At 44.1% G+C, this 17696-nt stretch overlaps 1 protein-coding gene across 1 annotated transcript in view; it reads left to right on the top strand.

Moving 5' to 3' along the window:
* Positions 1-1289: 1289 nt before the first annotated feature.
* The window catches only part of LOC139755463 (uncharacterized), a 58708-nt gene continuing 42301 nt past the window's right edge, over positions 1290-17696 (top strand). Inside the window, exons 1-2 of the mRNA XM_071673792.1 lie at positions 1290-1832; positions 4653-4837. Coding sequence (XP_071529893.1) covers positions 1825-1832; positions 4653-4837 — 193 coding nt within the window. The 5' untranslated portion in view covers positions 1290-1824. The remainder of the gene's footprint in view (positions 1833-4652; positions 4838-17696) is intronic.

Raw genomic sequence — 17696 nt, 5'->3', positions numbered from 1 at the left:
CAGCATGGAAAACATCAGTATGGCAAGCGCCGACGACGGAAAATGGAAGAATACAGAGCAGTGTGGTTGATAGACAGACCAATATGATAGTCATAAGAACCATTGTGGTAACCATACAGAGGAGTATGGTAAGGACACAGCACAGCAAGGCAAACACACAGAGCAGTATGGTAAGGATACAGAGAAGACAGGATAATGAATATGCAGAGCAGTATGGTAAACATACACACCAGTATAATAAACATGCAGACCTTTATGGTAAACATAAACGCCAATGTGGTGAGATTGGACACCAGTGCAGTAAACACTAGTATGATAAACATACAGACCAGTATGGTAAACACAGATGGCAGTATTGATAACATAAGATGGTAAACATACAGACCAGTATGGTAAACACAGATGGCAGTATTGAAAACATGAGACCTATAAGAAAGATGCTAGTGTGTAAATATACAGACCAGTGTGGTAAACGTAGGGAACAATAGTGTACATTAAAAAAAATGTATATGCATACAGATAAGTATAGTAAGAATCTAAAGCAGTAAGCTGAATATACAGATCAACAGGTTAGAAATGCAGAGCAGTATGGTAAACATAAAAATTAGTATGGCAATCATGCACACCATTATAGTAAACGTATAGTGCCACATGATGAACACATAATCCAGATTAGTAAATATACGTACAAATCAGTAGGATAAATATACAGAGGAGCTTGGTAAATATATAAAGCCGTATTGTAAACATACAGACCAATATGGTAAACTTACAGTCCAGTATAATGAACGTAAGAGCATAATGGTAAATATAAGAACCAGTATGGTAAACATATAGGCCAGTGTCATTAACAAACAGACCATTAAGATAAACATACAAACAATCATGACACAAAATATTGTAAAATACAGACCATTACGGTACACTAGAAACCAAGTTGTAAAGCGTACAGGCCAGTATGATAACCATTGAGACCAGTAAGATAGTCTAATATGGTAAACGCACAGAATAGAAGTGTGAATATAAAGAACAATATAGTTAAATATACAGTCCAGTATGGCAGATATACATATGAGTATGGTAAACATATAGAGTAGTACGATGAACATACGTACCGACCAGTAAACATACAAATCAGTTTGGTAAGCATTCACATCAGCTTGGTAAACATATAGATCTGTATGGTAAACATATAGACCAATATGGTAATCAAACAGTCCAATATGGTAAATATAGGATCAGTATGGTAAACATACAGACCAATATGGTAAATATAGGGCAAAGATCCAATAACAAATCTTTGGTATAGAGTCAGTATGGGAAACATGCAGACCAGAATGGTAAATATAGTCAGTATGGTAAACATACATACCAATGTGGTAAATAGAGTCAGTAAGGTAAACATGCAGAAAAGTATGGAAAGAGTGAATACAAGACTAGGGATTAAGCTGTGGCCATAGGTGAGTATAGAATAATGTTACAGTTTTCCTCCTTCCCCAAGTGCAGGTATGACGTGGTGGCCGCCTCAGGCACACGACACATTTCTCTCACGTACTTCGCTAAACAATTCCTTTCTCTAATGAAAACACTTATAGTGAAGTCAGATATACTTTGAATGAACACTATTACTGTCTACATCAGGAAACTTGTCATGCAGTTTTGCTAAACTAGATACAAATATTTTGCCAGTGAGTACTGGACAGAGAGCTTGGTGTACCAGTGTGTTGGCGGGCGGTGTTGTGCAGCTATACGTACACATCCGCCGTGGTGACCGGTCAGTCCCGCCTGCCTCACACATCACTTCAGCCGAACCACACAAACGGCATGTACAGGTATGCATAACTTGGTTCACATGTATTCATTACATCATATACTATATATATATATATATATATATATATATATATATATATATATATATATATATATATATATATATATATATATATATATATATATATGTATATGAAGGTGAAATCGCACTTCAGTTGTTCATACAATAATATTCAACATTTAATTTTTCTTTGCATGTGGCACATGTTTCGTGGAGACAGTCCACCTCATCAGGTGCCAGTACTTAAAGTTATTCAAATCCCAACATCACACTTGAATCCCAGCGTCCAACACCAGTCTGTATAGACCAAGCACTGTCTGCTTTGTCTGGTCTTAACCGTTGTAAAGGAGCGTGATTACGGAGGGTCAGGTGGCGGGGGTTGACCTGGGTAGCTGGGTGTGTCTTGAACAACTTTTTTGTTTTCGTTTTTTGTCAATTCTCTCATAATGATTTGGTTAATGCTAGGATGGGCTTTAGAATTGCCCGGGGACATATTAAAGTTCTTAGTATTAGCAATTAAGACAGATTCAGAGACGTTGCATGTGGCATAATCAGCAGAGGGGTATAGAATAACGGGATTTTCAAGATCTATGAGATAGATATTTTCATTACAGTGTTTTAGCGATCGCATTTTTGTGGTCATCCCTGCTTACTGAATAACGGTGCCAAGAACCCCTCTCCGTTACAGTTCTACCTGTCTGGCCTATATGAATACATTATGATGCCTTGCATTTGACGTCGTAAACACTCCCAGTTGTTGCATGATTTGGCCTACTGTTTATTAAAGTCTTAGTGATGGTGTTATTGTACTGGAAAGCAACACCATCAGTAAGACATCCAGCATGACACCCACCCTCCGTCACCTCCCGCATGACACCCACCCTCCGTCACCTCCCGCACGACACCCACCCTCCGTCACCTCCTGCACGACACCCACCCTCCGTCACCTTCCGCACGACACCCACCCTCCGTCACCTCCCGCACGACACCCACCCTCCGTCACCTCCCGCACGACACCCACCCTCCGTCACCTCCCGCACGACACCCACCCTCCGTCACCTCCCGCATGACACCCACCCTCCGTCACCTCCTGCACGACACCCACCCTCCGTCACCTTCCGCACGACACCCACCCTCCGTCACCTCCCGCACGACACCCACCCTCCGTCACCTCCCGCACGACACCCACCCTCCGTCACCTTCCGCATGACACCCACCCTCCGTCACCTCCTGCACGACACCCACCCTCCGTCACCTCCCGCACGACACCCACCCTCCGTCACCTCCCGCACGACACCCACCCTCCGTCACCTTCCGCACGACACCCACCCTCCGTCACCTCCCGCACGACACCCACCCTCCGTCACCTCCCGCATGACACCCACCCTCCGTCACCTTCCGCACGACACCCACCCTCCGTCACCTCCCGCACGACACCCACCCTCCGTCACCTCCCGCATGACACCCACCCTCCGTCACCTCCCGCACGACACCCACCCTCCGTCACCTCCCGCATGACACCCACCCTCCGTCACCTTCCGCACGACACCCACCCTCCGTCACCTCCCGCACGACACCCACCCTCCGTCACCTCCCGCATGACACCCACCCTCCGTCACCTCCCGCACGACACCCACCCTCCGTCACCTCCCGCATGACACCCACCCTCCGTCACCTTCCGCACGACACCCACCCTCCGTCACCTCCCGCACGACACCCACCCTCCGTCACCTCCCGCACGACACCCACCCTCCGTCACCTTCCGCATGACACCCACCCTCCGTCACCTCCCGCATGACACCCACCCTCCGTCACCTCCCGCACGACACCCACCCTCCGTCACCTCCCGCATGACACCCACCCTCCGTCACCTTCCGCACGACACCCACCCTCCGTCACCTCCCGCATGACACCCACCCTCCGTCACCTCCCGCACGACACCCACCCTCCGTCACCTCCCGCACGACACCCACCCTCCGTCACCTCCCGCATGACACCCACCCTCCGTCACCTTCCGCATGACACCCACCCTCCGTCACCTCCCGCACGACAACCACCCTCCGTCACCTCCCGCACGACACCCACCCTCCGTCACCTTCCGTATGACACCCACCCTCCGTCACCTTCCGCATGACACCCACCCTCCGTCACCTCCCGCACGACACCCACCCTCCGTCACCTTCCGCATGACACCCACCCTCCGTCACCTTCCGCATGACACCCACCCTCCGTCACCTCCCGCACGACACCCACCCTCCGTCACCTCCCGCACGACACCCACCCTCCGTCACCTTCCGTATGACACCCACCCTCCGTCACCTTCCGCATGACACCCACCCTCCGTCACCTCCCGCACGACACCCACCCTCCGTCACCTTCCGCATGACACCCACCCTCCGTCACCTTCCGCATGACACCCACCCTCCGTCACCTCCCGCACGACACCCACCCTCCGTCACCTTCCACATGACACCCATCCTCCGTTACCTACAGCATGACACCCACCTTCTGTCACTTCCCACACGACACCCATCTTTCGTTACATCCAGCACGACACCCACCCTCTGTCACCTCCCGCATGACACCCCCCTCCGTCACCTCCCGCACGACACCCACCTTACGTCACCTCCCGCATGACACCCATCCGCCGTCACATCCAGCATGACACCCACCCTGCGTCACATCCCGCATGACACTCACCCTCCATCACCTACCGCATGATAGCCACCCTCTGTCACACCCCGCATGACACCCACTCTCCGTCACCCATAACATGACACCCACCCTACGCGTACTGCTATTCTATTATGATCCACAGGATGGGTCGGATGTGCATGACGGAACGGCAGCAGGCGCGGGTTCTATCGGCGTGGCTGACGGGGTTGACTGTGGTTACTGTGGTGCAGCTGTGGTGTCCGGGGCAGATGGAGCCGCAGAGCCTGGTGGTGACAGACGAGGTTGGCGGTGGTCAAGAGGTGGTAGTGTCCCCCAGCACACCCCACGGTAAGAGCCACACTCTTGTGTTATTTGATTAATCATATAAGTGTATCCTCCCAAACGTAAAACAGCAGGGAATCAGTAGATATACTGTAGGTATAGGGAACCTGGTATTGCCACACGATGTGGAACCATGGAAACGGAAGTAAGTCATTGGGTGGGTGAGGGGGAGAAGGTTATGGGAGCGATGAAGAATGTGTGGAAAGAGAGGTCGTTATCCGGGAAGGCAAAAATGGGTATGTGTGAAACCGTAGTAGTTCCAGCGATGTAGGGTGGATGCGAGCCATGGGTTATTGTACGGAGGAGGGTGGATGTGTTGAAAATGAAATGTTTGAGGACCATATGTGATGGACGAGGGTTGATCAAGTAAGGAATGTTACGGTAAGACAGAGGTGTTATGATAAGAAGCGTGTAGTTGAGAGAGCTGAAATGGTTTGGATGTATGGAAAGAATGGGGAGGAAAGGTCGACAAAGAGGATATATGTGTCAGAAGTTGAGGAAGCAAGGAGAAGCAAGAGACCAAGTTAGAGGTGGAGGGTTGGAGTGTAAAAGATTATATGTAACCGGGGCCTGAACATGCAGGAGGGTGAAAGACATACGTGGGATAGAGTGAACTGGAATAATGTGGTATTGAGGGGTCAACGTGCTAACAATGGACCGCTCAGGACACATGAAGCAGTCTAGGGAAATCATGGAGAGGTGTGTGGAACCTGGTTGTGGACAGGAGGCTGTGGTTTCGGTGTATTATATGTGACAGCTATAGATTGAATGTGAGCGAAAGAGTCTTCTCTTCTACTGTTCCTGGCGCTACCTCGCTAACGCAGGAAACTGCGAACAAGTATGAAAGAAAATGAAGAATAAAACTACTATTGTCTTTATCACTAATATTATTGGATTACCAATTCATAACATTCAACGGAAGCAAAATATGTAAACATCTGTTAATTCCTGCACTACAATTTCCCACAAACAATACGTCTGACACAGAGGTAAGCAACGTTACATATGCAAATTTTGCTCAGCAGATATGATCTCAGTTCGCGATTTCTTTCCATCATTAACGATTTTACGGAGGAAATTTCATATAAGTTGGCCGACCGGCTATTTGAGCTAATTCTGTACAAAAGCCTTTTTGTTTTTCAGTTATCTTTTAGGCATCCAAAGACTTTTTACATCACTGTTGTCGAACTGATGGTGTTTTGATGTTAAGATTTTCTGCACTAGCAAGTAAACACCTCCAGTGAACATAGCTTGCGTCTTAAACAACCGTCCCAAGTACCAATTAACCCCATGATGTTGTCTGGATAAATTCATCACTTGATTATCGAAATGTGACAAATTGATGTTAGGTGTCAGGTTGATGGACCAATTATAGCTTTGGTCGTCACACATCACTTGCTCATTCCGGGTCTCTCCAACTTGCGTAAGAAGGATCACTATATAGTTATGAGAGTACACTGCCGTGGAATGTTTATAGGAAAGTGTGATTATTGAAAAAATATATCCTAATCTATTTACTCTAGCAGGAGCTTACGGGGAAGACCCTTAACTCTGGAGTGAAGAAGAGGTTGAATCACATAATCAAAAAGTACAGAATGCGTTTGATTGAATGATCTTCCTTCATGAACAAATTCATTTACTGATAACTGACACCACTGAAATATTTGTTTAGCCTTTACCTTGACAGTAGCTTATGACAGGGTCTTCCAGTGTCCTACAACTCACTCACCATCATCAGTCATACAACATTTAGTGCCCATGACTTTCATGCTTTCATCCGCTTTTAGTTTTTCATCGCTCTTGGTCACGCTGGGAAGTAGAGCTGGAGAGCGTATGCTAAATAAGATCTTACTAGGGTCTTGTAAAGAGTAAGTATTGTGTCTTTATTTTTATTGTTGATATTTCTAGCTATGAATCATGACACTTTGCCTTTTATATGCAACAGTATATTACTTTGCGTAGTTCAGGTCATTGGCAGTTATCACTCCAAAGACTCTCTCTTCTTGTGCTTCTAATTATGGCTCACCGAACATTTCATATTCGTAATTAATATTTTCCCACCAAAATCCATTACTTTACATTTGTCTACATTTAGTTCAAGAACCGTTTACATGACCACTACGTCTAAATCACTTTGTATAGACTTCCTTCCGTCGCCTTTTATTTCCAGATTTCGTGTCATCAGCAAACTTTTTATGTTCTGTCAGTTGCTGGCACGACCGATGTGGACAGCAGACAGTATGCATCCTGGCACTGAGCTTTGTAATAGTCTACCTTTACACTGAACTAGACAGATTGTTTCCCACTTAATAACAATGTATTCTGTCTATCAACTTGGACACTATCGATGGTGCACAGGTTCATTTATATGTACCAGAGTTTTACCCAACACACTTTTCACTGGTACTTTACTGGAAGCTTTTCGGGAACTGTTCACCCTTCTCACAAGATGCCAGGTATAGTAAGTACATCAGTCGCCAGCCTCCCAGTCAATCGTCCTTGTCCTCGTTCCCTCAGTTTTTTCATCTTCTTCCTCTGTCTTCCCGCTTCTTCGAAGCCAGTTCTTGATGCCTTCAGTCCATCGGTCCTGCTAGACGTCTTCCCTCAGGTCCCCACTTCAAGTACTTCCCGGCATATCTCGCGTCCTCCGTTCATTGCCCAGGGTCGTGCCACCTCAACTTGTTCTTTTCAGATATTTCTAACACAAATGTAGCATTTGATATCTCGTATCTTGGTGTTTCTTATCAATTCTTGTAACCTTACTGATCTGATCAACCTCAGTGCTCTCATTTCGGCAGCCTGGATCTGTGAACCTATTGTGGTTGTGTGACAAGGTTCCACAAATCAAACTTGAGTCTTAGACTGGTGTTATACAAGACGATTTTGAATTTCACTGGGTTATATTTAGAGTTAGGCACACTGAAGTTTACATTGTATTTAAAGATTCTGTCGTTCATTGCCCTTTCCTGCAGATTTTTCTCCTCAAATATTACTCTCAAATATTTGAAATTATTCGCTTGTGACTTGAGATCTTCTGCATATTACAGTATATTATTATTATTATTATTATTATTATTATTATTATCATCATCATTATTATTATTATTATTATTATTATTATTATTATTATCATTATTATTATTATTATTATTATTATTATTATTATCATTATTATTATTATTATTATTATTATTATTATTATCATCATTGTTGTTGTTGTTGTTGTTGTTGTTGTTGTTGTTGTTATAATACTTGATCGCCGTTTCCAGCGTTAGCGAGGAAGCGCCAGGAAACAGACGAAGAAAGACCCATCTACTCTCATACACATATATACACACATCCACGTACATATATAAATACACATACATGAATATACATATACATACACATAAATACACGTACATAATCATGCTTGCTCTCCTTTATCCATTTCCGACTCCACCCCACCACACCCCACAGGCGACAGGGAGATAGCGCCAGGGAAGATACGAAGAAAGGCCACATCCGCTAACATCCATTCTCTAGCTGTCATATGTAATGCAACGAAACCACAGCTCCCCAACCACATCCAGGCACCACAGACTTTTCCATGGTTTAACTCAGATGTTTCACATGCCCTGGTTCAGTCCATTGACAGCGCGTCGACCCCAGTATATCACATCGTTCCAATTCATTCTATTCCGTGCACGCCTTTCACCCTCCTGCATGTTCAGGCCCCGATAGCTCAAAATCTTTTTCCATCCTTCCACCTCCAATTTGGTCACCCGCTTCTCCTTGTTCCCTCCAACTCTGACACATATATCCTCTCTCTCTCAACCTTTCCTCACTCATTCTCTCCATATGTCCAAACCATTCCAACACACCCTCTTCTGCTCACTCAACCACACATTTTTTATTCCCACACATCTCTCTTACCCTTTCATTACTTACTCGATCAAACCACCTCACACCACATATTGGCCTTAAACATTTCATTTCCAGCACACCAACCCTCCTCCGGACAACCCTATGCCTCGCAACTGTATAGTATTGTTGGAACTACTGTTCTATCAGACATACCCACTTTTGCTTTCCGAGATAACTTTCTCTCTTTCCATACATTCTTCACTTCATCCTTCTACCTCCAATTTGGTCTCCCACTTCTCTTCGTTTCCTTCACATCTGACACATATATTCTTTTTGTCAATCTTTCCTCACTCATTCTCTCCATGTGAGCAAACCATTTCAATACACCCTCTTCTGCTCTCTCAACCACACTCTTTTTATTACCACGCATCTCTCTTACCATTTCATTACTTACTCAATCAAACCACCTCACACCACATATTGTCCTCAAACATCTCATTTCCAACACATCCACCCTCCTCCGCACAACCATATCTATAGCACACACCTCGCAACCATATAACATTGTTGGAACCATTATTCCTTCAAACATACCCATTTTTGTTCTTCAACGCTCCCAGAACCTTCGTTTCCTCCCCCACCCTGTGACTCACTTCCGCTTCCATGGTTCCATCGTCTGCTAAATCCACTTCCAGATATCTAAAACACTTCATTTCCTCCAGTTTTTCTCCATTTAAACTTACCTCCCAAGTGACTTGTCCCTCCACCCTACTAAACCTAATAACCTTGCTCTTATTCACATTTACTCTCAGCTTTGTTCTTTCACACACTTTAACGAAATCTCAGTCATCAACGTCTGCAGTTTCTCACCTGAATCAGCCACTAGCGCTGTATCATCGGCGAACAACAACTTGCCCCTCTCTCCAAAACTCTTGCATTCACCTCCCTAATAACCCCATCCATAAACAAATTAATCAACCATGGAGACATGACGCACCCCTGCAGCAAACCGACATTCACCGGGAACCAATCACTTTTCTGTCTTCCTATTCGTACACATGCCTTACATCCTCGAGAAAAACTTCACTGCTTCTAGCAACTTGCATCCCACACCATATACTCTTAATACCTTCCACAGAGGATCTCTATTAACTCTGTCATATGCCTTCTCCAGATCCATAATGCTACATACAAATCTATTTGTTTTTCTAAGTATTTCTCACATACATTCTTCAAAGCAAACACCTGATCCACACATCCTCTACCACTTCTGAAACCACACTGCTCTTCCCCAATCTAATGCTCTGTACATGCCTTCACCCTCTCAATCAATACCTTCCCATATGATTTCCCAGGAATACTCAACAGACCTATACCTCTGTAATTTGAACACTCACCTTTTTCCCCTTTGCCTTTGTACAATGGCATCTTGCATTCATTCCGCCAATCCTCAGGCACTTCACCATGACCACACATACATTGAATATCCTCACCAACCAGTCAACAACACAGTCACCTCCCTTTTTTGATACATTCCACTGCAATACCATCCAAACCCGCCACCTTGCCGGCTTTCACCTTCCGCAAAGTTTTCACTACCTCTTATCTGTTTACCAAACCATTCTCCCTGACCTTCTCACTTCGCATACCTCCTTGACCAAAACATCCTATATCTGCCACTCTATCATCAAACACATTCAGCAAACCTTCAAAATACTCACTCCATCTCCTCACTTCACCACTACTTGTTATTACCTCCCCATTAGCCCCCTTCACCGATGTTCTCCTTTGTTCTCTTGTATTGCGCACTTTATTTACCTCCTTCCAAAACATCTCTTTATTCTCCCTAAAATTTAACGATACTCTCTCACCCCAACTCTCATTTGCCCTCTTTTTCACCTATTGCACCTTTCTCTTGACCTCTTGCCTCTTTCTTTTATACATGTCCCAGTCATCTGCACTATTTGCCTGCAAAAATCATCCAAATGCCTCCCTTTTCTCTTTCACTAACAATCTTACTTCTTCATCCCACCACTCATTACACTTTCTAATCTGCCCACCTCCCACCTTTCTCATACCACAGGCATCTTTTGCGCAAGCCATCACTGCTTCCCTAAATACATCCCATTCCTCTCCCACTCCCCTTACGTCATTTGCTCTCACCTTTTTCCATTCTGCACTCAATCTCTCCAGGTATTTCCTCACACAAGTCTCCTTTCCAATCTCACTTACTCTCACCACTCTCTTCACCCCAGTTTTTTAGATATACTCAACAAATTTATGCCACTGTAGTTTGAACACTCACCTTTATCCCCTTTGCCTTTGTACAGTGGCACTTTGCCTGTATTCCTCCAATCTTCAGGCACTTCACCATGATCCATACATTCCTTGAATTTCCTTATCAACCAATCAACAACACAGTCACTTCCTTAAGAAATTCAACTGCAATACCCTCCAATCCCGCCACTTTGCCGGATTCATCTTCCTCAAGGTTGCCAGTATCTTTTCTCCTTTCACCAAATCACTCTCCTTGACCCTCTCACTTCGCATACTTCCCCTACCTAAATACCCCTACATCTGCCACTCTATCATCAAACACACTCACCAATCCTTTGAAATACTCGCTCCATCTCCTCCTCACCTCATCTCCTCACTCCATCACTACTTGTTATCACTTCCTCTTTTATTCCTTTTACCGATGGTCCCATTTGTTCTGTTGTCTTTCGCACATTTTATACCTCCTTCCAAAACATATTCCTATTCTCCCTTAAGTCTAATTATACTCTCTCACCCCAACTCTCATTTATCCTCTTTTTCAACACCTTCACCTTGCTCTTGACCTCCTATCGCTTTCTCGTATACATCTCCCGGTCATTGCGCTCCTTCTTTGTAAGTATCGTCCAAACGCAACTTTGCTTCTTCATACCACCACTCAATACCTTTTCTAATCTGCCTACCTCTCACCTTTCCCATACTTCTTTATACCACTACTCACTGCCTTTTCTAATCTGCCTACCTCCCATTTGTCCTATGCCACATGCATCTAATGAACATGCTATTATTGTTTTCCAAATACCTCCCTTTACCCACTTTGCTCACTTCATTTGCTCTCATCTTTTGCCATTCTACACTCAATCTTTCCTGGCATTTATTCATACAAATCTCCTTTCCAAGCTCACTTACTCTCACCCCTCCCTTCCCCCCGACATAGTCTCCTCATTTTCGAAGCCCCCAACAAATCTTCACCTTCCCTTCCACAAGATAGTGATCAGACATCCTACCAGCTTCCCCCCTCAGCACATTTACATCTAGAAGTCTCTCTTTTACATGCCTATCAATTAACACGCAATCTAATAATGCACGTTGACCATTTCTCCTACTAATATACGTATACTTGTGTGTATCTCTTTTTATACCAGGCATTCCCAATTACCGGTCTTTTTTCAGCACAGTACCCCACCATTTCCATTCATATCACTGAATACCCTATACTCACCAATTATACCCTCAACTGCCACGTTAGTCACCATTGCATTTAAATCACCCATCACAAATACCTGGACTTGCAACAAAACTGCTGAAACACTCACTCATCTGCTCCCGAAACATTTCCTTCTCATGATCTTTCTTCTCATGACTAGGTACATAAGCACCAACAATCACCCATGTCACTCCCTCCATTTTCAATTTTACCTACATCAGTCTAAAGTTTACTTTCTTACGGTCTATCCCAAACTCCCACAACTCCTGCTTCAGGAGTAGTGCTATACCTTCCTTAGCTCTTGTCCTCTCACCAACCCCTGACTCTACTACCAAGATACTCCCAAACCACTCTTCCCCTTTACCCTTCAGCTTCTTTTCACTCAAAGCCAGAATATCCAGGTTTCTTTCCTCAAACACGATACATATCTATCCTCTTTTCTCATTTTGGTTACATCCACACACATTCAGGCACCCCAGCCTGAGTCTTTGAGGAGGATGAGCACTCCCCGTTTGACTCCTTCTTCTATTTCCTCTTTTAGAAATTGCAATATAAGAAGGGGAGGGTTTCCAATCCCCCGCTCTCGCCACCTTGAGTCACTTTCTACTACACGCGGGGAATTCTTTCTCCCCTACCACGGGGATATGTATATATGTCCTCTGTTCCTAACGCTACCTCGCTAACGCGGGAAATGGCGAATAGTTTAAAAAAAAAAATATATATATATATATATATATATATATATATATATATATATATATATATATATATATATATATATATATATATATATATCCTGGTAAATTATATGGGAGGGTATTGATTGAGAGGGTGAAGGCATGTACAGAGCATCAGATTGGGGAAGAGCAGTGTGGTTTCAGAAGTGGTAGAGGATGTGTGGATCAGGTGTTTGCTTTGAAGAATGTATGTGAGAAATACTTAGAAAAGCAAATGGATTTGTATGTAGCATTTATGGGTCTGGAGAAGGCATATGATAGAGTTGATAGAGATGCTCTGTGGAAGGTATTAAGAATATATGGTGTGGGAGGAAAGTTGTTAGAAGCAGTGAAAAGTTTTTATCGAGGATGTAAGGCATGTGTACGTGTAGGAAGAGAGGAAAGTGATTGGTTCTCAGTGAATGTAGGTTTGCGACAGGGGTGTGTGATGTCTCCATGGTTGTTTAATTTGTTTATGGATGGGGTTGTTAGGGAGGTAAATGCAAGAGTTTTGGAAAGAGGGGCAAGTATGAAGTCTGTTGGGGATGAGAGAGCTTGGGAAGTGAGTCAGTTGTTGTTCGCTGATGATACAGCGCTGGTGGCTGATTCATGTGAGAAACTGCAGAAGCTGGTGACTGAGTTTGGTAAAGTGTGTGGAAGAAGAAAGTTAAGAGTAAATGTGAATAAGAGCAAGGTTATTAGGTACAGTAGGGTTGAGGGTCAAGTCAATTGGGAGGTAAGTTTGAATGGAGAAAAACTGGAGGAAGTAAAGTGTTTTAGGTACCTGGGAGTGGATCTGGCAGCGTATGGAACCATGGAAGCGGAAGTGAATCATAGGGTGGGGGAGGGGGCGAAAATCCTGGGAGCCTTGAAGAGTGTGTGGAAGTCGAGAACATTATCTCGGAAAGCAAAAATGGGTATGTTTGAAGGAATAGTGGTTCCAACAATGTTGTATGGTTGCGAGGCGTGGGCTATGGATAGAGTTGTGCGCAGGAGGATGGATGTGCTGGAAATGAGATGTTTGAGGACAATGTGTGGTGTGAGGTGGTTTGATCGAGTGAGTAACGTAAGGGTAAGAGAGATGTGTGGAAATAAAAAGAGCGTGGTTGAGAGAGCAGAAGAGGGTGTTTTGAAGTGGTTTGGGCACATGGAGAGGATGAGTGAGGAAAGATTGACCAAGAGGATATATGTGTCGGAGGTGGAGGGAACGAGGAGAAGAGGGAGACCAAATTGGAGGTGGAAAGATGGAATGAAAAAGATTTTGTGTGATCGGGGCCTGAACATGCAGGAGGGTGAAAGGAGGGCAAGGAATAGAGTGAATTGGAGCGATGTGGTATACCGGGGTTGACGTGCTGTCAGTGGATTGAATCAAGGCATGTGAAGCGTCTGGGGTAAGCTATGGAAAGCTGTGTAGGTATGTATATTTGCGTGTGTGGACGTATGTAGATACATGTGTATGGGGGGGGTTGGGCCATTTCTTTCGTCTGTTTCCTTGCGCTACCTCGCAAACGCGGGAGACAGCGACAAAGTATAATAAAAAAAAAATAATATATATATATATATATATATATATATATATATATATATATATATATATATATATATATATATATATATATATATTGCTTTGTCGCTGTCTCCCGCGTTTGCGAGGTAGCGCAAGGAAACAGACGAAAGAAATGGCCCAACCCACCCCCATACACATGTATATACACACACGTCCACACACGCAAATATACATACCAATACATCTCAATGTACACATATATATACACACACAGACACATACATATATACCCATGCACACAATTCACACTGTCTGCCTTTATTCATTCCCATCGCCACCTCGCCACACATGGAATACCATCCCCCTCCCCCCTCATGTGTGCGGGGTAGCGCTAGGAAAAGACAACAAAAGGCCTCATTCGTTCACACTCAGCCTCTAGCTGTCATGCAATAATGCCCGAAACCACAGCTCCCTTTCCATATCCAGGCCCCACACAGCTTTCCATGGTTTACCCCAGACGCTTCACATGCCCTGATTCAATCCACTGACAGCACGTCAACCCTGGTATACCACATCGATCCAATTCACTCTATTCCTTGCCCGCCTTTTACCCTCCTGCATGTTCAGGCCCCGATCACTCAAAATCTTTTTCACTCCATCTTTCCACCTCCAATTTGGTCTCCCACTTCTCCTCGTTCCCTCCACCTCCGACACATATATCCTCTTGGTCAATCTTTCCTCACTCATTCTCTCCATGTGCCCAAACCATTTCAAAACACCCTCTTCCGCTCTCTCAACCACACTCTTTTTATTTCCACACATCTCTCTTACCCTTACATTACTTACTCGATTAAACCACCTCACACCACATATTGTCCTCAAACATCTCATTTCCAGCACATCCACCCTCCTGCGCACAACTCTATCCATAGCCCACGCCTCGCAACCATACAACATTGTTGGAACCACTATTCCTTCAAACATACCCATTTTTGCTTTCCGAGATAATGTTCTCGACTTCCACACACTCTTCAAGGCTCCCAGGATTTTCGCCCCCTCCCCCACCCTATGATTCACTTCCGCTTCCATGGTTCCATACGCTGCCAGATCCACTCCCAGGTACCTAAAACACTTTACTTCCTCCAGTTTTTCTCCATTCAAACTTACCTCCCAATTGACTTGACCCTCAACCCTACTGTACCTAATAACCTTGCTCTTATTCACATTTACTCTTAACTTTCTTCTTTCACACACTTTACCAAACTCAGTCACCAGCTTCTGCAGTTTCTCACATGAATCAGCCACCAGCGCTGTATCATCAGCGAACAACAACTGACTCACTTCCCAAGCTCTCTCATCCACAACAGACTTCATTTTTGCCCCTCTTTCCAAAACTCTTGCATTCACCTCCATAACAACCCCATCCATAAACAAATTAAACAACCATGGAGACATCACACACCCCTGTCGCAAACCTACATTCACTGAGAACCAATCACTTTCCTCTCTTCCTACACGTACACATGCCTTACATCCTCGATAAAAACTTTTCACTGCTTCTAATAACTTGCCACCCACACCATATATTCTTAGAACCTTCCACAGAGCATCTCTATCAACTCTATCATATGCCTTCTCCAGATCCATAAATGCTACATACAAATCCATTTGCTTTTCTAAGTATTTCTCACATACATTCTTCAACCCAAACACCTGATCCACACATCCTCTACCACTTCTGAAACCACACTGCTCTTACCCAATCTGATGCTCTGTACATGCCTTCACCCTCTCAATCAATACCCTCCCATATAATTTACCAGGAATACTCAACAAACTTATACCTCTGTAATTTGAGCACTCTTATCCCCTTGCCTTTGTACAATGGCACTATGCACGCATTTTCCGCCAATCCTCAGGCACCTCACCATGAGTCATACATACATTAAATAACCTTACCAACCAGTCAACAATACAGTCACCCCCTTTTTTAATAAATTCCACTGCAATACCATCCAGACCTGCTGCCTTGCCGGCTTTCATCTTCCGCAAAGCTTTTACTACCTCTTCTCTGTTTACCAAATCATTTTCCCCAACCCTCTCACTTTGCACACCACCTCGACCAAGACACCCTATATCTGCCACTCTATCATCAAACACATTCAACAAACCTTCAAAATACTCACTCCATCTCCTTCTCACATCACCACTACGTGTTATCACCTCCCCATTAGCGCCCTTCACTGAAGTTCCCATTTGCTCCCTTGTCTTACGCAATATATTTCCCTCCTTCCAGAACATCTATATATATATATATATATATATATATATATATATATATATATATATATATATATATATATATATATATATATAATATAAATATATATATATATATATATATATATATATATATATATATATATATATATATATATATATATATATATATATATATATATATATATATATATATCTGGGGATACGGGAGAAAGAATACTTCCCACGCATTCCTCAAGTGTCGTAGAAGGCGACTAAAGGGGACGGAAGCGGGCGGGGGGGGGGGGGGGGGGAACCCTCCCCTCCCCTCCTTGTATTTTAACTTTCTAAAAGGGGAAACAGAATAAGGAGTCACAAGGGGGGTGCTCATCCTCCTCGAAGGCTCAGATTGGGGTGTCTAAATGTGTGTGGATGTAACCAAGATGAGAAAAAAGGAGAGATAGGTAGTATGTTTGAGGAAAGGGACCTGGATGTTTTGGCTCTGAATGAAACGAAGCTCAAGGGTAAAGGGGAAGAGTTGTTTGGGAGTGTCTTGGGAGTAGAGTCAGGGGTTAATGAGAGGACAAGAGCAAGGGAAGGAGTAGCACTACTCCTGAAACAGGAATCCCGGGAGTATGTGGTAGAGTGTAAGAAAGTAAACTCTAGATGGATATGGGTAAAACTGAAAGTGGATGGAGAGAGATGGGTGATTATTGGTGCATGTGCACCTGGAATGAGAAGAAAGATCATGAGAGGCAAGTGTTTTGGGAGCAGCTGAGTGAGTGTGTTAGTAGTTTTGATGCACGAGACCGGGTTATAGTGATGGGTGATTTGAATGCAAAGGTAAGTAATGTGTCAGTTGAGGGAATAATTGGTGTACATGGGATGTTCAGTGTTGAAAATGGAAATGGTGAGGAGCTTGTAGATTTATGTGCTGAAAATGGACTGGTGATTTGGAATACCTGGTTTAAAAGGAGAGATATACATAAGTATACGTATGTAAGTAGGAGAGATGATCAGAGAGCGTTATTGGATTACGTGTTAATTGATAGGCGC

This window comes from Panulirus ornatus, chromosome 19 (assembly GCF_036320965.1).
Source record: "Panulirus ornatus isolate Po-2019 chromosome 19, ASM3632096v1, whole genome shotgun sequence".
Taxonomy (NCBI): domain Eukaryota; kingdom Metazoa; phylum Arthropoda; class Malacostraca; order Decapoda; family Palinuridae; genus Panulirus; species Panulirus ornatus.
This window is presented reverse-complemented; position numbering and strand designations above follow the sequence as displayed.